The sequence below is a fragment of the Pseudopodoces humilis genome, chromosome 12 (genome assembly GCF_049639895.1).
Source record: "Pseudopodoces humilis isolate 2021_Gansu_Grassland_sample_001 chromosome 12, ASM4963989v1, whole genome shotgun sequence".
NCBI classification, from domain to species: domain Eukaryota; kingdom Metazoa; phylum Chordata; class Aves; order Passeriformes; family Paridae; genus Pseudopodoces; species Pseudopodoces humilis.
Window position 1 is genome coordinate 13,473,992 of NC_142211.1, and position 23,854 is coordinate 13,497,845.

The following is a 23,854-nucleotide window of genomic DNA, read 5'->3' on the forward strand; positions in this document are numbered from 1 at the left end:
CTGTACATTGCATCTCTTCTCTGATGACATGAGGCTTCATGGACCCACCGAGCTAGAAATAACTCACCCTTATGTTGCCAGTCCAGATCTACCTGTGACACCATGATTTTGGCAGCCTGATCCACCTGTTCATTGTTGCAGTGTTCCTCATTAGCCTGACTCTTAGGTGCATGTGCATCCACATAGCAGACTTTCACAGTCATTTGGGTAGCAATGTCTTGCCACACTTTGGCATACAAAGGGGTTTCTTTCTGTGCTGCCAGTTGGCCTTTTTCCATCTTTCCAGCCACCCCCGTAAAGGATTTGCTACCATCCATGAGTCAATGCAGAGGTAGAGTGTTGGACACTTCTCTCACTCATCAATGTCCAAAGCCAACTGGACAGCTTTCAGCTCTGCAAACTGATTCCATCCACCTTGGTAGCTTCCGCGACTCACTGTGTAGGGCTCCATACAGCTGCTTTCCATTTCCTACTGGTCCCTATGATATGGCAAGATCCATCAGTGAAGAGAGAGTATCACCTCTCACTCTCTAGTAGCTGGTTATATGGTGGGGCCTCCTCTGCATATGTCACCTGCTCTTGTTCCTCTTCTGATGATAATCCAGAATTCTCACACGTAGGACAATTTGTGATGACTTCCAAAATCCCAGGGTGATTCATATTTCCTATATGAGCTTGCTGTGGGATGAGAGCAATCCACTTACTCCATGTTGTATCAGTGGCGTGATGTGTTGCAGGGACTTTCCCTTTTAACATCCAGCCAAGCACTGGTAGTCAGGGTGCCAGAAGAAGCTCTGCTTTGGTGCCAATCACTTCTGAGGCAGCTTGAACCCCTTCATAGGCTACAAGAATCTCGTTTTCAGTTGGGGTGTAGCTGGGCTCAGATCCTTTGAATCCCCGACTCCAGAACCTGAGAGATCATCCTCAAGTCTCTCCAGGTACATTCTGCCAGAGGCTTCAGGAAAGACCATTCTCCCTGACTGCAGTGTAGAGCTCATTTTTCACATCCTGTCCAGTTCTGATTGGTCCAAGGGCTACTCATGAGGAAGCTCCTATTTAATTTGTTCAAAGGCTTGCTGTTGTTCAGGGTCCCACTTGAAATAATTTTTATTTCACGTCACAAGGTAGAGAGGGCTTAAAATCTGGCTGTACTCTGGGACATGCATCCTCCAAAAACCCATGATGCCTAGGAAAGCCTGTGTTTCCTTCTTGCTGGTCGGTGGAGACATAGCAGCTATCTTATTGACCACCTCTGTTGGAATCTGTCTGTGCATGCCTTGTCATTTTACCCCCAGGAACTCAATTTCCTGGGCAGGTCCCTTGACCTTACTGTGCTTTATGGCAAAACTGGAGTTCAGGAGGATTTGGATTATTTTCTCCCCTTTCTCAAAAAATTCCTCTGATGCATTGCCCCAACCCTTAGGAGTCTTACCACAGAAGGGTCCTCTGAAAGACCAGGCAAGGTGTTCAATTGTCTAATGTCTTCTGTCTCTACAGCAGCTATCCCAAAAGCCCACCTGAGGGCCAGCTGAACAGCTTTGAGTTCACCAAGTTGGCTCAATCCACCTCCTTCAGTAAGTTCTGCAACCTGTCACGTGGGGCTTCATACGGCTGCGTTCCACTTTCATTTCATCCCTACAACACAACAGGAACCGTCAGTGAAAAGAGAGCATTGTGTTTCTTCTCCTGGCAGTTGGTTGTACAGTGGAGCTTCCTCAGCACGTGTCACTTGTTCTTGATCCTCTTTGTCAGTGAGACCAAAGTTTTCACCATCAGGCCAATTTGTAATTATTTCCAAGATCACATGACGCTTCAGTTTTCCGATATGGGTGTGCTGTGTGATGAGAGCAATCCATTTTCTCCATGTGGCATTGGTGGCATGGTGGACTGAGGGAACTTTTGCTTTGAACATCCACCCTAGCACCAGTAGTCTGGGTGCCAGAAGGAGTTGTGCTTCAGTGCCTATTATCTCTGAGGCAGCTTGGACTGCTTCATAGGCTGCCAAAATTTCCTTCTCTGTTGGAATGTAGTTGGCTTTGGCCCCTCTGTAACTTCAGCTCCAGAATCCCAGTGGTCAACCCCAAATCTCACCAGGCACCTTCTCCCAAAGGCTACAGGACAAACCATGGCTCCTGGCTGCAGAGTAGAGCATGTTCTTTACTTCTGGTCCTGATCTGACTGGACCAAGGGCTACTGCACAAGCAATTTCTTGCTTGATCTGGGCAAAGGTTTGTTGCTGTTCAGGGCCCCAGTGGAAACTGATCTTTTTGGGGGTAACCAGCTAGAAAGGGCTCACAATCTGGCTGTATTCAGGAATATGAATTCTCCAAAAGCCTATAGTGCCTAGGAAAGCTTGCGTTTCCTTCTTGCTGGTCGGTGGAGACATTGCTGTGATGTTATTGATGACCTCGGTGGGAATCTGATGCCATCCATCTTGCCACTTTACTCTCAGGGACTGGATCTCTTGAGCAGATCCCTTCACTTTGCTCTTCTTGATGGCAAAACTGGCTTTCAGGAGAATCTGGATGATTTTATCTTTTTTCTCAAACTCTTCTGCTGCAGTGTTCCCCCACACAATGATGATATGGATGTACTGCAGATGTTCTGCAGCCTCACCCTTTTCTACTGCAGTCTGAATCAGCCCATGGTAGATGGTGGGACCGTGCTTCCACCCCTGGGGCAGTTGGTTCCAGGCGTATTGCACGTCCCTCCAGGTGAAGGCAAACTGAGGCCTGCATTCTGCTGCCAGAGGAATGGAGAAAAACACATCCGCAACGTCAATAATGGCGTACCACTTCACTGCTTTGGACTCCAGCTCGTACTGGAGCTCCAACAAGTCCAGCACAGCAGCGCTCAACGGTGGAGTCACTTCATTCAAGGCACAATAGTCCACAGTCAATCTCCATTCTCCTTCAGATTTGCACAGGCCAAAATGGGGCTGTTGAAGGGTGAGTGGGCCTTGCTGACCACCCCTTGGCTCTCCAGCTCACGGATCATCTTATGGATGGGAATCACAGCATCTCGAGTTGTTCTATACTGTCAGTGGTGCACCGTCGAGCTGGCAATTGGTACTTGTTGCCCTTCCCCTTTCAGGCGGCCTACTGCAGATGGGTTCTCTGATAGTCCAGGCAAGGTGTTCAATTGCTTAATGCCCTCTCTCTCCACAGCAGTTATTCCAAACGCCCACCTGAGTCCCTTTGGGTCTTTGAAACACCTGCTTCTGAGGAAGTCTATGCCCAAAATGCACGGGGCCTCTGGGCCAGTCACAATGGGATGTTTTTTCCTCTCATTTCCAGTCAGGCTTACCTCAGCTTCCACCAGGGTCAAATCATCCTATTGCAAAAACATCCTATTGCAGCATTTTAATATTATGAAGAAATCTTTCAATTTAACTATGATCTTTTAATAATTTATTAGGAAATGAATAGCATTGCCAGTGGATCAAATTAATGGGTATAGTGAAGGGACAACAACTAAAATGAACTCAACCAAACCCAATATTTACCCACTATTTTGCAAACTGAGGATCTGAAAGAAACACCCAGGAAAGGTAGTGCATGGATGTCTTGTGATCTACCCTCTAGGCACCACAGCTAAATCCTCACTGATTTAGCATATGAGAAGACAACATCCACAGATCTGATAGTTCTTGCTCTCTGAACACAGAAAGGCTACTGAGTATAAAGGAAAACCAGAAATCAAATAGAGACTTAATTTTACTTACTGTAGTCAAAGGGGTTGGTGTAGGTATAGGAAGCAACCCTGCACCGGGCATCAGACTTGTCATAGCAGGAGCAGGTGCCAGTAGAGAAAGGGCTTTGGCTTCATCTGGGATTTTACCTGAAGAAGCGAAGGAAAGCATTACACAGAGTTGGAACACTACACAGATGTTACTCTTTCTATGATTTTACGATTACCCTTGCATTTAAAAAAGTAATAAATAAGAATGAATCTATTTACCAGATCCTTACAAAGAAACAGATATGAATTCAAGTATTTCCTTTTACCCTGCCTCTACTAGGAAAAACAAAAGTGAGTAGAACTTCAAAGACTAGCAATGTCATTAATGGATTATTATTTTAAAAACTGAATAATGTACACAATTATTTAACACTTGGAGCTATGGGTCACCTGTACTGGAAACTTAATGTTCATGAACCAAACGATATCAAGCATGGACGCTTTCCCGGGGCGGTGTTTTCACGGTGATCGAAAGCTGTTTTACACATGACAACCGTTCGTGTTGGCTGCATCACTAATAGCACACAGAACATCAGATACAGAAAAGAAGAACATTTTTTTAAAGTTTAATCCCCAGAATTGGCAAATAACCAAATCAGTTAAAAAAAGAAAGAAACAAAGTATGTGTTAACTGAAATTCATGAGCTTTTTCACCCTCTGGTGTTACCTACTTTTGATGTAAAAATAAATAAAAATAAATAAAAATAAAAAAACCCTACTGTGACTCCACACAAGACATACTACAAATGAAGCTGGGAGTGGAGGAAGGGTTGGAAAATTTATATTTGTACTGTCTTACATTCTAGGTCACCTCAGTTTATCTAAAATTTTGATAAATTAGCTTTAAATTTACTGAAATTGAAGAGGTTCATAACTGATCATCTAAGCAAGCTGTATTTTCTTGTATTTCCTACTATTTCAACCATATTATATTTTCCTTGTCATGCAAAAAGTTTAAGCAATATCTAATCTGAACTAAACACAGATTTCATTCAAAGTTAGTTACAATTCGACTGCTAATTAAATAATAAAAAAAAATTTAAAAATCAGAAGATGCAATAATCACAAATGCAATTAAATGTATGTTTTGAATTTGAAATGCAAAGGCATTTAAACTGGTACAAATATTAAACACTGAACTGAAAAAATAAAGAAGCTCTAATTACATTAGTTATCTATGATTTATTCAAAATTACTGGAGTAACTGTATATATGCTATCCATCTGAGCCCTTTGGTATTACCCCATGCATTTTAATAATGTAAATGCTTTTATTTAAACATTGTTTTAAAAGTCAAGGTATATACAAATACTGTGCCAGTGGCTTTTACTGATTTGGTTCAAATTTTGTATGTTTTAACTATAAAGCCCTTAACTTCAGAATTTAAAAATTATTATAAATATTGTTATCAAAAGCCAAAATATTACTTTCAAAACACTGCAATTTTAGTTATATTTCTGAAAATAAGCCCCACAGGAATCATACTACTTAAAAAAAATAAAAAGACAAAAATTGCAAACCTGTTCTACAGATCTGCAGCAAGGACTTGGTTAGGGTTGAAGATACAAAGGACAAAACAAATATAGATGAAAATTAATTTATATATAGCATGGGTGGGTTAGAAAAGATAAAATAAAAGCACTCTTTTTTTCACACCTTCTATTTAGTTATTTTATTTATGCCAAGTTTTGAGGCACCTTGCTCCTTAACATATAACAAACCACTTTATTTTGCTATCTAAAGGAGAAAAATAGGGAAATTATTAACAATTAAGAATTAACTGTGCAATTATGTTTTCCAGGGCTTTTATAAAATCCTGCATAAATCTGAGTCATCATCACAATGCTGAGCACTCTTAACAGGTCTCATTTTGAAGTCAGGCATGCAATGAGAGGTGTACTTGATTTGCCAGACTGCTAATGAGAATCAGGTACCTTGCCTCACATCCTGCCTACTATGTAGCTAACTGACAGGCTTCCAAATATACCATTCCAACAACTGTGTGTGTAAATTAGGCATACAGTTATATACCAGTTCTTCTGAAAAACAAAATAATTAAGTGTTTTCAAATGATTGATGAGTTAGCATCTTGCAATTAACTGGATACTCATAGAGGTTTCTACAGGATCAACACACATGGCTCAAGTAAATTCAATGACTCCTAAAGTGGTACATCTGCATTGTAATTTAGATCCTTAGTCAATAATATATATAAGCATATGCAAAATTTAAGTATGCACTTAATACACATGTAACCAGATAAACTTAAGAGATGCTTAAGACATTTAGCCCTTTTAGATAGGAATAGTTATGCATATGCATGTAACTAAACTGACAGGGAGTCAAGTTCAGAAATGTACTTAAATACAATTCTAAACTTTAAGCATATGGGTCACCTTACTGAAATAATTGAAATTATTCATTATTCGTTTGCTCAAACATTGCTTAAGGAATCAATTGAATAATTTCAGTTAAATAAACTATTATAGCTCAAAAAAATGAATAACATACATCTATAAGGTTAGCAGCATTATTTCCAGAATACTTTGATCCCTCAACAACATAATGTTTAATATTAAATACAAAATCTAGTTGATCAGTTCTATGCCACAAAGATCTGTTCATTTATTTTATTCAAGAATGAAGGAAGGTCTATCTCTACAGACAGAACCCTGAAATTTTGCTGGTATTTTCAGATAGTGTCTTTTGAAAAAATACCCCTTTCTAGGTTTTAAGATCAAGTTAAACTTCTAAACAATTCTATACAAAATAAACTGTTGAGGGTAAAAAAAAAACCAAAAAACAAAAACAAAAGCCTGAAATATCTTGCAAATTTACTTCCCTGTTCTTTAAACAGTTTTGAAAAACAAATTAATATGTAAGGCCAAATAACCTCACAAGTTACAGCCTCCATTAATTTATTTTATAAAAGGATACAAGCCCACAAAAATACAACAAAATATGTCAGTAATGACATAACAAATTAGGACACTTTAGTTTAACTGTTTTGGTTTTTAAACTCATGGTATTTAAAAGCTGAATGGAAATGAGGCAAATATATTTATTTTCTAATAAGGGAAACAAGTAAAATAAATATGCCACATCTATACCACATTCTTTGAAATATTTATTTGAATGCGTGAGTGTTTAGTAAATTACATTATATGATCATTCATTTATTTATTCTTCACTTGGCAAAAGAATCTGGAAGCAAATGTAGATTAGCTCTGTATTAACTAGAGATACCTTATGCTTCTTCAGAAATGCAGTTTTCCTAAGTAAATGCTTAAGAGCCCTAGTCAACCTAGTCTGTACCAGAATCCATTTTGTTAAATGCTGAACAGAAAGATCTGTGTTAAGTAGGTACTAATCACAGTATTTTTATCACTGTCCATGTGCTCAGAAATTAATTTCTCTTTGTACTGAAACTACATGGTTATTCCTCCCATCACACCAAAACAGCTTCAAAAATAACTAAGTACATTTTTTTAAAATACTTTCTTTTTGCATTTATTTAAAAGGATTTAAAATTAATTGTTATTTTTCTACTATTTTAAATCAATGGAAAATGCACACTTACAAATAAAATAATTTCTGTGTAATTCAATTCATGATTCTTATTTGATTTAGCAGCAGAGATTAAAGAGATTACAACTACTTGTAATTACCTCAACTGGCACAGCTAAATCCAAAAGAGAACACAAAGCTCTTCCCAGCTACTGTTCTCAGTTTGGTGCATTATGAGAGTCAAGCCAATTGGTCCCAATGCAGCTGGCTGGGAAGAGTAATGCTTGAGGACTAGACACATCACCTGGTCCAGCACTTCTGTTTTAGGGCTTCTGTTTCACAAGAACAAACATCATTTAGGGATGAGAACTTTCTCAATCACTCCAGCATGAAATGCCAGGGCTTCTGAGATTGAGATGATACCTTTTTTTTTAAACTCTTCTTGAAATAATGACCACTGAAGCATGTAAAAGTGCAATACACACATACACACACAAAACTTTTCAATTTTCCCATGAATAACAGTGCTGAAAGACAATGTGACTCACAACACATTCCCACAAAAATCTCAGGCTGCATTTGTACTTCTGAGAGGTAAACAGTTTTTTTCTAAAAATCACAAAAGCAAAAGGATGAAATCTTACTGCCACTGACCTCACTGGAGCAAGGTTTCATCAGAAGCAAACAAATATTTCATGACATTCAATACTCGTGAAAGTTCAATATCATAAATAATAATTTTAAACTCTTCATATTAGATATAAATATAAATACTTTTAAACAGATCATGCAACCTAAAAGTACTCTGCTGAGAAAAGGAAAAATAGCAGAGAAAAAACATGATTTTACTTTGTAAAGTTAATTTCTCCAGAAAGTTGTAACTTTCCTCTTTCAAGATAAGCTCACAAAGCATAACATATGAAAGAATGCATCTTAAAACTGATATAGTTTTCACTATTCTAGTCTGACACAATGTGCACATCTGTTGAATTTAGATGCTTAAATGTATTCCAAACAGAACTTATCCATAATTCACAGCATAAAACTTAAACATATCCTAAATTCTCTGTATACCATCCACAAGTAGTTTCAGGTCAACTTCAAAATGAAACACTATGAACCCTTTACAAAACATCATTTTTTTCAGAGCTGAAATTCCAGTTCACAAGTACAAGGGTAAGGGATTTAACAGAACAAAACAAAAAGGGGAAAAAATTAAAAAGTGAAAATAAAAGAAACAAAGGAAAGGAAGCAAAATAAAATAAAAACAGAGACAAGGCGTTCATCTTCATCAGGCCAGACTTCAATCTCATTTCCCCCATGAAGATTTCACTTGGCGGCAGGTTTAGTGGCATGGCAAACAATGCCTAACTCAGGCAAGTGTAACAGGTCTGCCTTGGCCAGTCTAGTCATCTAATAAAGCACAAATATCACACAGAGAAAACATACAAAACCAAATTAATAGTCAAAATCCATCTACTAGACAATGTGGACATAAAATTTAGAATTATTAGGGTGGTATCTCTGTTTATCTTTCAACTTTTGTGTTCTCAAACTACAATGTTTAAAGAAAAACCTAATGATACTCACAAAAGAAAGTTATATTTTGACAATTTGATAATGTTAATTCATTTACAATTATACTTTTGTTAAATTGTTTATTAAATGTCACAGAATTAACACTGTTTTCATTGTGTAGTGATTCCTTCCTCATAATTTTAATTTACCACTCTTTAAATACACTACAAATTTCAGATTTTATTGTTTTTTAAAACCAAGTTTTCAGAGTTTCATTTTACCCCTCCTATATGTTTGATTCAGCACATGAAACATTTTATTGCTGGCACTGTTGGCCACCGATATAATTTAACCTTCCAGTAGAATATAGCCATTGTTATTTTAAAAGCCCATTATACACTCCACTGATTCTGTTAACAATTATACATAGTGAATAAAAAATGTTGCACTATGGTCTCAGAAAGTTAAACGTATATGAATTCACATCTTTGCAAATTAAAATTAGTGATTCTGTTAGAAAGTTACATGGAAACAGCATTCTGACTTTAAAATAGAAATTGACCTCACAACCCAATCACTTGTTCACCTAATTATGTATAAATCTCTGTGGGGTCCAGAATGGTCTGTAACAGTGACAGTTTTTCTGTAATACATTTTCTGAGAAATGCCTAATAAGTCAGCTACAAACAGGGTTGGAACAAGATTTCTCAGAACTTTGATTTTATTCTCCTTCCCTTCATTGTCTACCATCAAGAGACACAGGAAAACGTAGGTCTACCTGCCTGTTGTCATATCACATTATGCAGCAATCTCAAGAAAAACACCAGAAAGTATTGTTCATTCATTAGGTAGCAATCTTTCCTCTCTGGCAGTACTGAACCAGTGTTAAGGTCTTTTCAATTAAATGTAAAACTAAGATTCTGAAGAATTTGCAGTCAATTACTTAAGGACAATTTTTCAATAAGGACACTGTTCTGATACATTTTGCCTATCCAAAGCCTCTAGAAAGCTTCAAGTGGATACAGCAATATCCTCTGTGGTTTAAGAACAAATTCCAAAAATAAAACCCAGAAGCCCCCCAAACAAACCATAAAAGCAACTAAAAATCTAGGCTTCACAAAGACTTGTCAAAATGCCCATGTTAACAAGGCTACAAGAATAGACAGTATACTGTAGGCCATCTAAGAGTTTATGAAATTTTTAAGACTTATCAGAGTTTGCTAGGAAAACCCCAGACCATCATTGCAGCAGCACTAATCTCATACTATCTAGATCATGATGTGGCAAACATGCCAAAAAATGGCATTCTGGGACCACTGTTAACAAACTCCAAGAAGTCAACAGTATTTTTTGAACCAAAACCTGACTATTGCAGTTATAAAAGTCCTGTTAATACCAGATATTTTTGGACTTGCTGCAGTTTATTAATCAATCTTTCTAAATATTTTTGTTCATGGCAAAACAGCTACCATGTGAACCACATGAAGTTAGCTTCACTCCATCAACTGGAATACTCCACTCCAAAGAGGTAATCCAGATGCAAATGGGCAAATGCTCAATTCCCACAATGAAGTCAATGGGGCTCTGCCTAACTCCAGTGATGAGCCTACAGTAAGTAGAGCCATGCTTCATACAACTGCATTTAAATCTGGGATAGTATACTAACAATAAGAACTACCTCATATTCAACACATATGTAAAAGCAGGACCTCAAAGCTAGTTAAAGAAACACTTGTAAATTTAGCATTCACCAAGCATGTTATTTTACTAAGAGTTATAAAAATATTTTACACTAGAAGCATTCCGTACAGTTGATTGCATTTTTAAAGTTATCTAAAATCAAAGAGTACCAGTATGCATAAGAGAGCCTTTTTATTGCACACAAAGTAAAATTTTCCACAGGAACAAGAAAGAAAAACTGAAACATTTTTTATTAAATTAGAAGGTAAATATTTACATTCAAACAGCAATTATCATCACAAATGCAAAATACATAAGATTAGATTAATCTAAAATAGTCAAATGCATATATAACGTCTACAAGACAAAATTTGAATTTGGTCTAAAAAAATTCAAAAATTAATTGCTATCTTAAAAATACCCCAAAAACAAAACATCACACCAAAGGCAACACATTAAGATCCAAACAGAAGTGTTATCACAGTGCCAGGAAACTGTTTTATCTTTGTAGTGCTCCATTGACTTCAGAGGGAACTTTGTGTGGGAATAAGCTTGCCAATACAAACCATAATGAAGAGTATTATTTTACCTTCTTTTTCCACAAAATATGTAATAACTGTGGAAAATTGAACTATCCTAATTTAAATCAACTATTTTTTTTTCTAATGTTGGATTTCAATTTAATCTAGATAATTTGGTTTCTTAATTTGATTTTCAATTTTGTTTTAAGACCTTTTTTTTTACAGAAATAAAATAACAGAGCACTGCCTCTTTAGATAGAAAGCTTAAAACAATTAACAAAGACCAACTTTACAGAAGAATATCTAAAATACCAACCTTCTGCGCAGGGCACAACTATCAAAGCTCTGTCAATAAAAACCGTGTTAGTTAGATGCTGGGCCACACCAACACTTGATGCTTCACGAAACTTAATATAACATACTTTGGAGGAAAAGGTAAGAGGTGCATTGCTGCAAGATAAAAGGAAAAAAAACAACAATTAGCCATATTAAATAAATGTATGCATATATTTTCCACTATTATTTCTTAATAGATTTAGATTTCCTGGAAAAGTTACTCAAAAGACAAGTATAGAAATTTACTAATTTGCCTTGCCTCTTAAAAACTCATAGTATAGCCCTTCCTTCTTTTTAACGGAAACTTAAAGAAGCCAAAAGCCCAAATTAACAAGGCTGATTTTCTTTACAAATCTTGCTAAAGAAAAATACATTGCTATTGTAAATAGCATATTTACAGGACACATTTGTCGAGTAAATCATTTATAGTTTATCTTTTATCCTCCAAATAAACCTTGTTTAAAGACATCAGTGTCCAATGGAGGGCCAAGAGGATGGTGAAGGGACTTGAGGGGAAGCTCTATGAGGAGTGGCTGAGGTCACTTGGTCTGTTCAGCCTCGAGAAGACTATGGGGAGATCTCATCACAGTCTACAACTTCCTTGTGAGGGGAAGAGGAGGGGCAGACACTGCCCTCTCCTCTGTGGCGACCAGTGACAGGACCCAAGGGAATGGCTTGAAGTTGTGCCAGGGGAGGTTTAGGTTGTATATTAGGAAAAGGTTCTTCACCAAAAGGGTGGTTGGACACTGGAACAGGTTCCCCAGGGAAGTGGTTACAGCCCCAAGACTGACAGAGATCAAGAAGCAGTTGAACAATACCCTCAGGTGCATGGTGTGATTCTTGGGATGGTACTGTGCAGGGCTGGGAGTTGGACTTTGATGAACCTTGTGGGTCCCTTCCAACTCAGGCTATTCTATAATTCTGTGATAATAAGCTCAGTCATTTTTAGTGGATCGTTTGGATATTAGCCCATATTAACTGATATTCTTTCTTCGGCCTTCACAAAAGAAATTTTGTTAAATCATATTAAGATAAAAACACTTTCTTGAGAATTCTTACAACTGTTACGCCTTAGTTCACTAATATAACAAAAATCTTTTTTATCATCTTAGTTTGGCATAGTGTGGCACAGGATAACACTGGAGGAGGTAGGAAGAATTCACTATTAGACTAGAATAGAGAAGAAAATGAAAAATACATAGGTTGGGTAACTTGCTTTTCCATTAGAAAGCATACCAACAGATAGATCAGAAAGCACAATATGCAAACTTTGTAATCTTGATCAAAAACAAAGTTTGCTTTAAAAGATGTATTCCCTAGTCAAGATTTATGCTTTACACAGTTTATTTCTTCATATGAAGTAAGTACAGGTAAAACCTTCAAAGACAGAATACAAAAGGATATTGCTGAAATATCAGCAAGTTCCAATTAAAATAAACATCTGTCTTCTAGAAAATGAGTAAATAATGGAAAATACATTGCCTGAACTATTTAATCTTGACCCTCTCAAATATAACACTTGTCAACTTTCAGAAGTACCAGAAGGAGTTCAAGTTTAGTCCAATCCATCTTGTAGTCCCTCAAATTCCAAGCAGTACTCCCAAAGTTGTTGTATGGAATTAATTAAGCTTTAGCATTTAAATAAGAACTCACAAGTTTTAGGTACGTTATTTCATCATATTAATTGCATAAATTAACCCAGAACTTAGTCTGAGGCAGTCAGATTGGTATGTTTCCGGTTACCAGAATGCTAACATCTAGATAAAATACCTAGAGAGCTGGTCAACTTCAGAATGGCAATAAGAAACATTTATGATGGAAAATTCTGTGAAAACAGAGACATTGAGGAAGAAAAATAAACAGGGAGGGGGAGAAACATAACTATGAAAGTCAGCCTTATGCAATTTATAAAAACATTGCAAGATTACTACATTTCTTCTGTCCATTAGTCTGTCTGTAGTGGACAACATTTTCCCAGTTTCAAGCTTTCATATTCAGGAAGGAAATAAATGTTTAAAAAAGGCTTTTGAGCCATCTGTAAGGTCTTGATTCAGGACATTTTCCATCAGAGCTGACAAAGAGCTATGACTATCTCAGTACTCAGCAGAAATGTTTGCATGCAACTTGTGATATTACATATTCTGAAGAGCCAGACTTTGCTCATCGCAAAGATTTTTTTTTTTAATGGCCACAAGATTTTTTGTTTGTTTTGGGTTGGGGGGGACAGAGGCCTATGTGGGTAAGTTCAACAGGGAGGGTCTTTTGGTTTTTTCTTGTTGTTTGGGGTTTTTTTGTTATTAAATACATATGCCAATGTTACAACCCAAATGGTTGAAGCCTCCATTTAAGAGTCTCTGGTTCAAACTTCTAACATCTCTTAGCTTTTTTCTGTATTGTTTTCATTGGTAATTCAAAAACATAATTCTGTTCCAGGCAGTTACAGGCTCCAAAAATAAACCTTATAAATTCCAACAACTACAGAGTCAGTTACAACAAGTGTCATTTCTGTATTTCCCTCTCTGTATTTCCTGGATTTCAATCACAAAAGCTATCTAAGAAGTAGGTTAAGAAATATTAACATAAGAATACTACTGCAACAAGGCTCTAAAAGAAAGCCTTGCTACAAAGTGTTTTCTGAAAGTTAAGCTAATCATGAGATTCACTGGAGAAGTGATGAAAAGGAGAAATTCTCTAATAAGGAGACTACCTCTGTTGAAAACACATGTTGTGAATTTATGTTGTAAATATTGGCTTTTCACAATTATTCTGATAAATATATATTATATGCTTTCACTATATTCTTTTCTCTCTTAGTAAGTTATAGGCTTAGATAGGAATTCTGAATAATAAAGATATGTTTCATCTGGACAAGGCAAGACAATGGGAGGATCAAGCTGTGGAAAACAGGCTGTTATCAGCAGCAGGAAAGGGAGAGCAAACTGTTATCAAAAAAACCGGTACCAGGACGTGGGCAGGGGGGAAAGATAAGCTCAGCTGCCCTCAGAAGAAGGATGAGGGGCCCAGACTCTTATCAACAACTGACCATCTGCAGAGAAAAGGAAACCAGACTCCAAAAGAATGCTGACCAGCAAGAATAATGATGACCAGCAAAAAAATTATGATGACAAGCAGAAAATGAGACTGTGCAAAAGCATGATCTAAGAAGGCGGAACCAGGGAGGGGACATGCTTGAATATGCATTAACCCCTCACAGCAAGGATGGGATAAAAGGGGTATCCATAGGATACCAGGTGTGCTCTTGGCAGCGCGCCAAGGCACCCGGCCGTTTTAACTCTTTGCTTTATTTTATGTCTCTTATTGTCTTTATTAAACTTTTTAAAATTTACAGGAGTGAACTTCGTTTTTCACACACATCAATGCTGCATCTACATCAAGGGAGACAATTAAGACCCAAAATTTCTAAAATTCTAAAAAGTTTCACAGTGACTGAGTCCTCTTCTTTTACAAAGTGGGCCTCCTAAACTTTCCCAGTAGGCTTTGTAAGAAGTCTTTCTTAAAGCAGAAAAGTCCTATTCTGTTATAATCCCTTTTTTAATTTTTTTTTTTTTTTCAATCCTTTTCAAGGCTGAATTGAGGTAGAGTCATAGCCGCCTTTCTACGGTTACAAATCACCAATGCAAAAAAGCAAGTCCTACATCTCTGATTTAAGGTTACTATAATCCAGTTTCTTTAGAAATGAAAGAAAACTCAAAAAGGAAATAAAGATATGAATAGTATTCAGATGATTCTACTGTTTTTCTTTTCCTTTGAAGGGAGACAGTAACATTCATTCCCCAACAGAACAAAAAACAACCAAAAACAATAGAATAACCTATTCAGAAATCTACAGTGAAAAATCAAATAAAAGGCTACAAAATATCCATCTAAGGGTCAAAATTTTCTCAGGGTGGTGATGGTGGTGAAGACAACAGAAATTAATAACGTGTCAAAATAAGATGTTCTGGAATACTTCTGGAGATCACATTTAAATAATGTTTTGTGTATTTTATCTCAGAGGCCTTATCTATACTGCAGCCAGTGCAGGATATAACAACATCTAAAAAACACTCCATGTGTATTAGCTTCCAAGACAACTCCAGAACACTCAGAAGCAAACAGTATTATGGCAGGGCTTTCAACACCTGATGAAGACATTTTGTGCCTCCCTGCCTTCAAACAATTCATTCTGTAAAAATTCAATTTCCATAAAGCTTTTCAATATTTAACTAATCAAAAATCCTCTTACAACTTCATTTGAAGACTTATCACTACAAATGTAATTTTAAAGTCTTCTCTGAAACACAGATTTCAACTGGGTGACAAACCCAATGCAAAAGCATGGTTTTGTAAATGGCAAACTGAGGAGCACTTGTTAAACAATGACAGCAATTTTCCATTCTCAACATGAGAATTTAGATCTCTACCTAAATCAGGACCATACACAGATATTCAAAATGTCAGTTTTTCCTCAGATTTTGATGAAAAAATATCACTGAAGATGACGGAAGCCCCACTAAAGCCACCCTCTTCTACATAAAAGTGGAAAATCCACACCAAGGCCCTGATGTAGTAACAACTCATATGACATTAATTCTCTTACTGAGGCTGTGACTGTAATATTATCTTCTGTTCTTGTTAATTGCTTCACCCTATCTAACTAAAATTTTCCAAGTCATTTTCATATACATCTTTAACTTTTCTTTATGATATGTAAGTCTTTAGCTTCAGAAAAAAACAGATTTGTCGTAGTTTAGGGCAAATTAGGGAGGAGAACTAATTTTGTCACCCCAGGACAAGATCTCATTTGGTAAAATTAGAAACCTGCAATTCAGTCCTCCTAATTTCCTCAAGATGTAAGTAAAAGGAAAAAATATTATATGTACAAGTAAATTAAAAAAGCCAACAACATAGAAATCCTATTTTCTGAAAGGATTTTACAAGCATCAGTTACTTTCATTTTTGAGCACTTAGCAAAAGAAAAAAAACCCCCACAAATTCTCTAAACATACTTCTCGAGGCTAAAGCTCTGTTTATGGGACAGGAAAGAAGAGGTGACCAAAATGTTTGGCAATAGTAATGAAATGGAATAAAAGAGATCTTTGAGCACTGAAAGCTATTTACAGCAGTCTATAAGAGATGAGTCTTACAAGGAAATGGTTAGAAATCTCATGAAGTCAAAGTTTCTTGGGCAAGTTTTTGACAACAATTTTAAAGCAATACAGCAGACAATTGCAACATGATAAAATACAAACTCAGCTAGTCTCTTTAAAAATTGATAATCAAATACAAATTACTTAAGAGTAAAATGAGTGGATTTAAAAAAAAAACAACCCTCTGCCCACCTCCACATAACTTGTTTACTGACGTTATTCATCAAATAGGTGCTTTCAATTTTTAGATTAAAATTTCAATAGAAAGCCTTCCAGAGAGCAGAACAGTATATAGTTATACAGTCAAGTCAAATTTAAATTTTTCTTGTAAGAAAACAGGTAAATACAAACAGCCACCAGTAACAAGCATTATGGCCTACTGAAATATGATACACATTCATAGCATTTCAATAAAAATAAATATTGTTTTCAGTGTCAATGAAGTCTCACTGACAAATAGCTAAAATCAGAATGATGACCATATGGAAACTTCTTCAGTACCAAGAGTTTCCTATGCCCTCAATGCTGCATCTGAAAGCAGCTTATTCACAGTTCACACAGACCTCTTCAGAAAATAACAATAATAATAAAATAGCATTTACTGGCAACTGCTTAAAGTGTGAAAACCTCTCATACACAAGAGAGACACTTCCTCACAGAGGCTTTCAGGAAAAGGGCAGATATTAAATCCATCCTTCTCAATGGGATGTCTGATTAGCAGTGACCAAAGAAGCTGAAGGGCTTTGATGAATGACGATAAAATATGAAGTGACAAACTACCAAAGAGCATAGTGTGATTTACCTCAACATTCATACAAGTCATCCCAATAAATTCAGTATACAAAATAAAGGACCTTGTCAGAAACTGCTAGTTTAAAACCCCAGTCTTAAGATACCAATTGCTGGGAAAAGTCACTGGGTTCAGGAAGCTCACTAGAAATACTGAAGAGACATCTTAAAGAACCTGCCTTTTATTTAATGCATTAAAAAACTGAGGTGGTTTCTCTCTCTTCTCCACATTGTGCATCCTTACAAGAACTTTAAGTGAACTAATCTTACATTAATGTTTTCTAATTAAAGTGTAAGTAATTATATTCAATAATTGAGACTTCCTGTTAGCTTTTTAAAGAAATTCTCTGTTGCACCCTATAAAACCAAGGGATATGTTAATGACAGTGATGTCTTTGATGGGTTGCTTGTCAATAGAATCTCCTTGTTGGGGTTTGGGGCTTGACATGGTTTGGGGGGCCACAGACCTAGGGGGAGGTTTCTGATAAAGGACAAGAAGAATGCAGAATTTACAGACTAAAAGGACATTTGTCTAAGATAAGAAGCTAACAAAGCCAACTCATCAACTGTACTGAAAGCAGGTCCAACTGGGCAAAAGGTAATTCCGTCAGGGGGAGATCACAACCACCAAACAACCCCCAATTCAAATGAATGAGCCCCAATAATGTGCAGTAGCTAATAATGAATTACAAAATACCTTATGCAATCAGCCCTAAGGAGTAACCAATAGTAGAGTAGTAAACATTGAATATGTAGTAGATAGGTGGAATATATTAGATTAACATCATATAAATAATGATCAAGTTCTCTGCTCTATGTGTTAGCTTTGTGGATTTACCAGCCAGCACCCACCTTTATACAAATATGAAATAAACAAATACCTTGTCTCTGTGTGTGAGATTGTCTTACTGCACACCGGGTGACGAATCACATTTTTAGAGACAATAACAGGAGACTGGGAAAATGTAGAAAATTGCTGAAAAATAACTTCTCTCTCATGATGCTAGTTCATAGCACAGCCCTATACTTTGTTCTACAATCATTGAAGAGCCTATAGGTACATCATCCTCATTCCCCAGTAAGTCATAAATATTCTCTTTTTTTTCATTCAAGTCAGCAGTAGGGTGCTGCACAATTAACTATAGTGGAACACTGTTATCAAAGGAATTTCCTATGAAGTTGAAATGATCACCTGATCAAATTCACCACTTCTATAAATCTCTTTGATTGCTCTGACAGAGCAAAATATCAGAGAATTAGGAAGAAAAAGATAATCCAAAGCTAAACATGTAATACTACATCTTCCAATAATGGGGAAAAATACTTCCAAAATAAATTAAATTACCAAGATCAATATTTCAAAATGGTCCATGTCCTTGACCAAGTTAATTCACAAATACCAGAATGTGATCTTGTCACTAAAGGACACGAAATGATTCACACACTCTCAATGTCAGAACAAAAAAAGTCTTTTATTCTCTGACTCCAGTATTTATAGATTCTCGACAATAACCAGGGATTGGATAATTAAGTTGCCACCTTCCCAAGCACACTGGTCATGAGAAACGTCCATCAAAAGACGTTTCTTAGAAAGAATGTGATAAACAACTTATGTTTATAGGACTTTCATGGGAAAGTAACTAAAACTATGAAAACATTATCAGAAGGCTTAATTTTCAGGGCGACAGTGATCTATTTCCTTTCAAGTAAAAACAAAACAAAAAAAATACTGAATATTTAAGATTTTATGAATTAGACTTCAGCAGATTAAGAGAAAAAGTAGAAGGTTGACAAACATAACTGATTTCGAAGAGGTGAAGGAAAATTTATACTTTTATTTGGAAAGATTATAATGCATAATTAGATAAAGGAGAGTTTATATGATTTATCAAGTGTATATACACATGTACATATACACACATATATTGTTTAATGTTGAGCATCAACAGAACTACAAGTTCATATCTATTAGAAATAAACATGCCCAGCAAAGGCAATAGGATTACAAATATTACAGTAAATCTCTTAACTTAAATGCCCTTTTTTAAAATAAATAAAATTATGCATTCAGAAGAGAATACAACTTCATCGTATTCTGCAAACTCATGCTTGACTAAGTAAAAATATTTTGTGCGTATGCCAAATATTTTCAATACAGAATAAGAGACAAAACAGGCTACAATTCTACACAATGCAACATACAACTTTGTTTCATCACCTTGCTTTACCTAGCAATGTGTGCTTGCAGCCCAGAAAGCCAACTGTATCCTGGGCTGCATCAGAGGGCAGCAGGGTGAGGGAGGTGATTCTCCCCCTCTGCTCTTGTGAGACCCCACCTGGAGCACTGCATCTAGCTCTGGGGTCCCCAGCACAGGAAGGACATAGGCCTATTGGAGAGAGTCCAGAGGAGGACCATGAAGGTGATCAGAGGGCTGGAACACCTCTCCTATGAAGACAGGCTGAGAGCTGGGGCTGTTCAGCCTGGAGAAAAGAAGACATTGTGGAGAACTTATAGCAACCTTTCAGTACCTAAAGGGGGGCCTACGAGAAGGCTGGACTTTTTACAAGAGCATATAGTGACAAGACAAGGAGGAATGGGTTAAAACTGAAAAAGTGTAGGTTTAGGTTAGATATAAGGAAGAAATTATTTTCTGTGAGGATGGTGAGGAACTGAAACAGGTTAGGTTTCCCAGAGAAGTTGTGGATGCCCCATCCCTGGAAGTGTTCAAGGCCAGGTTGGATGTGGCCCTGAGCAACCTGGTCTAGTGGAAGGTGTCCCTGCCCATGGCAGGGGGTTTGGAACTAGATGATCTTTAAGGTCCCTTCCAACCCAACCCATTCTATGATTCTATTCTCTGATAAGTGTATTAACTGTATTGTGGAACAAGTCCAAAATAAAAACCTAGAAAACTGTGCAAAAATCACCATAAATCTATTAGATTAGATATTTTCCTCTTCTGTTCCATCTGCTTGGAAGAAACACTGAGGTTTGCGAAATAATATTATCTCTCATTTGAGCAGAACCCTTGCATGCAGTTGACATAATAAGGACAGCTACGATTTAGAGAAATGTGTAATGTCCATTGTTAACTTTCACTTATTGCAAACGTCCTATCAGAAACATTTCTAAGCACAGGCCAGGTACCGTTCTTCTGTTAACAGCTATGCTGATTTCTGTTCGAGTGGCCCTTTCTCGCGGGAGAAAACAGCCGTTCGAACAAAAAGAGCTGGTCTCGCCGGCACGCATCGCCCGAGTGGCGCGGCCGGCCTGCCAGCTAGCCGGGCGGGGGTCAAGCCTGGGGCGCTCCCGCTCGCCCCCGCCCCCTCGTATGAATCCGAGCGAAGAGAAAGGTGGGGCACAGAAAACAGGTTTTCAGGAAAACGGGGGAAATGAGACCTGCACCTAGGAAGCGCTTCGGGGCAGCCTGAGAACACGCGTCTTGTCAGGCTGTGACTCAGTGCCGACAGCCGCCACCGCGTGACCGCGGCTCAGACCGCCACCATGAGAACACAAAACTCGCCGTGTCTCTACAGGCTGCTCCAGAGATACCGCGACTGTTTCCCTCCTCCAGACCGAGACCGCCATCTTAGGTCCAGGCATAGCCCGTTTCCCCTAACGTTCCTGCCCCATACAAAGGGGTGGGACCACGTGACAGACACACCCACGTGCGGGAGACTGATGCCCACACTCAAGATGGCACATAGGACCTTCTGCATCTTCCTTTCCCTCCATCCTCTAGACCCCTCTAAACCTCTCCATCATCCTAAATCTCTATTGCTCTGAGGGCCGACGCAGACCCTGCTTACTCCGGGGGATAGAGGCGCAGCTCCTCGATATCTCCCAGGAAGCTGAAGAGAGTCCGCATCTGCTCACTAGTCACAGCCGAGGAGAGGTTCGTGATCTGGATGACAGACGTAGGACCCAAGGGGAAGCCTAGCGGCACCCCGATCCCTCCACTGCTCATCATGGCGGAGCCTGCACGACTGCTCCGCTCGCGACAGTGCCACACAGTCGGAGAGGCGGGCCCAACGACAGAGAGAAGCGCGTGGTGCCTGCCAGAGCGTCCTAGCATGCGGGCGCTCTAGCGGCGGACTCGACTGCTCCCTGGAGGTGTTTCTGGGCGGGCAGCCGTTCTTCCCGTGCTAGCTGGGGCTTAAGGTGGAGCAGGCCCCCTCGCTCCGTGCCGACGGGACTCCGAGTTCCCCTGCAAGAAGGGCCACCACTACCAGGGCGGGACTGAGTCGTCGTCCCCCCCCCGCGGCTTCCCTTCACACGCGCTACCCGCCTCAGGCTGCTAGGAGACTGGATCATAGATCCTGCGATGAGGAGGTCGCGTAGCGGAGGAAGCAAGCACGACGGCCCAGACGCCGCACGCAGAATGGTTATAGTTCCATCATACGTGGGGAAGGCGCAGCTGTGAGCACCTGACTAATTCTTGCACGAACAGGGCCTGAGTACCTTGTTAACGGGTTTCCTTGTCCTTTAGCAAAGGAAAAGGCTTTTTATTTTAAAACTGGAATACCAAAGAATCTAGATACAAAACCTCATCTTTAATAGGTCATGTTAGGCTCTGTTAATCGATTTGGCATGAAATTCACTGAATGTTCTGCCAGCAAATTAAAAAATGGAAGCAAAAATAGATTCCCCATTTAAATGCTCTTTTGGAAGCTAAGCTCAATTACAGGCAGTTTAATTACCCTAGGGAGTAAACCCTTGAAAACTTGCTCTATGTTTAAACAAGTGTTGTAATGGAATAAGCTGTTAATGGTTTTGATGTCCAGGTGTTAGAGACATAAATTAATTGTCAATAGAATTTCCTTGTTAAGGTTTAGGGCTTTACATACTTCAATGATCTCACACCTAGGGGGAGGTTAACAAAGCTTGATAAAAAGGATGTACCACTGATAGTGGACACAAAGAATGCAGCATTTATGGGCTGTTAGGACATTTGGCAGAACTCCCAAGATTAAGAAGAAATTAGTAAACCCAACTCAGCAATTGTGCTGAAATCAGCACAGACTGGGTAAAAAGTAATTGTAGCAGGGTGAGATCACAACCACGGACTCATGGACCACCGACCCAAAAGAAGAGAGACTGAGCATGTGGACTAATCAACATGGGAAGGGAGAGAATCATTAACCATTATAAGATAGAATACTAATTAATAAGAGAACTATGTAACTTTTAGCCAATGAACACTAATTCCTTTGTTTGCTGAAATGTATAAATAGTTAAAAATTTTGATAGTCGTGGTGCTGGCTTTGTGCATTTGCCACCCAGCCCCCCTTTCTGCACAGGACTGTAAATAAATCAAATACTTCAACTCAGTGTGTGGATTGGCCTCTTGCACACCGGGTGAAAGGATCCATTTTGAAACAAATTTTGTTATAACTTGACTGTGAATTTGTACCAATGTTATAAATCCATATTGTGATATTGGCTTTCGCAAGTGTTAGGATTAATATTATATATGTTAAATGCTTTTTGGCTATGTATGTACTTTTTCTCTTGATAGCAAGTTTTAGGCGTAGAGAAATTTCGAGCGTTAGAGTGATATCCCTCTGTACAAAGCAAGAAAACCTCAGAGGGCAAAGACAGTGGGGCCCAAGCTGTTATCAGTGGAAGGACAATGGAACCCAGACTGTTATCAGCAGCAGGGCATGGAGACCAGGCTGTTATCAGCAGCCGGGACCAGATCATTGACAGCAGAAGGACAGGGGCCCAGACTTATCAACACTGACCGCTTGCAGAGAAAGGAAATCAAGCCCAACTAAAATGATGATCAGCAAAAATAACCGTACGGAGCATGCTCTAAAAAGGTGGGTTCAGAGCGTAGCCATGCAGGATACTTCTTGGAAAAGTATGGATATGCATTAAAAACCCCACAGCAGAATGGGATAAAAGGAGTGTCCCAAAGATATCGGGTGTGTTCCTGGCAACACGCCAGAGCACCCGGCCGTTTTAACCCTTTGCTTTATTTTCTTTGTCTCTTAATTGTCTTTTTGTTTATATTAAACTTTTTATAATTTATTAAGAGAGTGAACTTTGTTTTTCACACCAATTAAGTTGATTTTACCTGGAGTAACAGTTCAAGTTGTCTTTAAAAGTTAAATTGACTGGAGAACATTAGACTGAGCACTATGCAGTCTTGCTTGGGTGTTAAAGAACTTTGTATCTTGGCACTGAAAGACAAGGTTAGAGACATGACTATTTTAGCTTTTAAAACCTTCCATACCCTAGACTTGAACTGACAAAATGGATTTTGAAGGTTGCTTGTGTTCAGCCTCACCTCCAAATCCCTCCAAAGTCCCCTGAGCCTGTGCTCCCAAACTTCATCTCTGTTTTACTCTGATCCTTTTAAGTTCTTTCATGGATTATTTAAACAACTTGCAGTACACCAGAACAGAGTGAAGCCTGTCCTAACAGCCCTTAACAGGATGCAGGGGGAGAAGTAAAATCAGGGCAGGCTTCCCCAGAAGACATTGTCATGGTTGACCATCACCCACTGCTCTTCTTGATGCAGCCCATCCATGCTGCCTGGTCCTCTAAGGGAGCAGAATTATTTACAGAGCAAGTTTTGACTCAGTAGCTCTTATATAAAGTAAAATAAT

At 38.3% G+C, this 23,854-nt stretch overlaps 1 protein-coding gene across 7 annotated transcripts in view; it reads right to left on the minus strand.

The window, feature by feature from the left end:
* LOC148183398 (uncharacterized) overlaps positions 1-21,675 on the minus strand; it is a 72,632-nt gene extending 50,957 nt beyond the window's left edge. For 3 of the 7 annotated variants that reach the window (XM_088061402.1, XM_088061401.1, XM_088061399.1), the window contains exons 1-3: positions 21,050-21,675; positions 11,284-11,417; positions 3,725-3,840 (exon numbers count right to left, since the gene is read on the minus strand). In XM_088061402.1, the coding sequence (XP_087917528.1) occupies positions 3,725-3,840; positions 11,284-11,417; positions 21,050-21,315 (516 nt within the window). In that variant the 5' untranslated portion in view covers positions 21,316-21,675. Of the gene's footprint in view, positions 1-3,724; positions 3,841-4,131; positions 4,403-7,409; positions 7,541-11,283; positions 11,418-21,049 lie in introns of those variants that run through there. The other 4 variants (XM_088061403.1, XM_088061405.1, XM_088061406.1 and 1 more) reach the window with 4 other exon arrangements.
* Between the last annotated feature and the right edge of the window lie 2,179 nt (positions 21,676-23,854).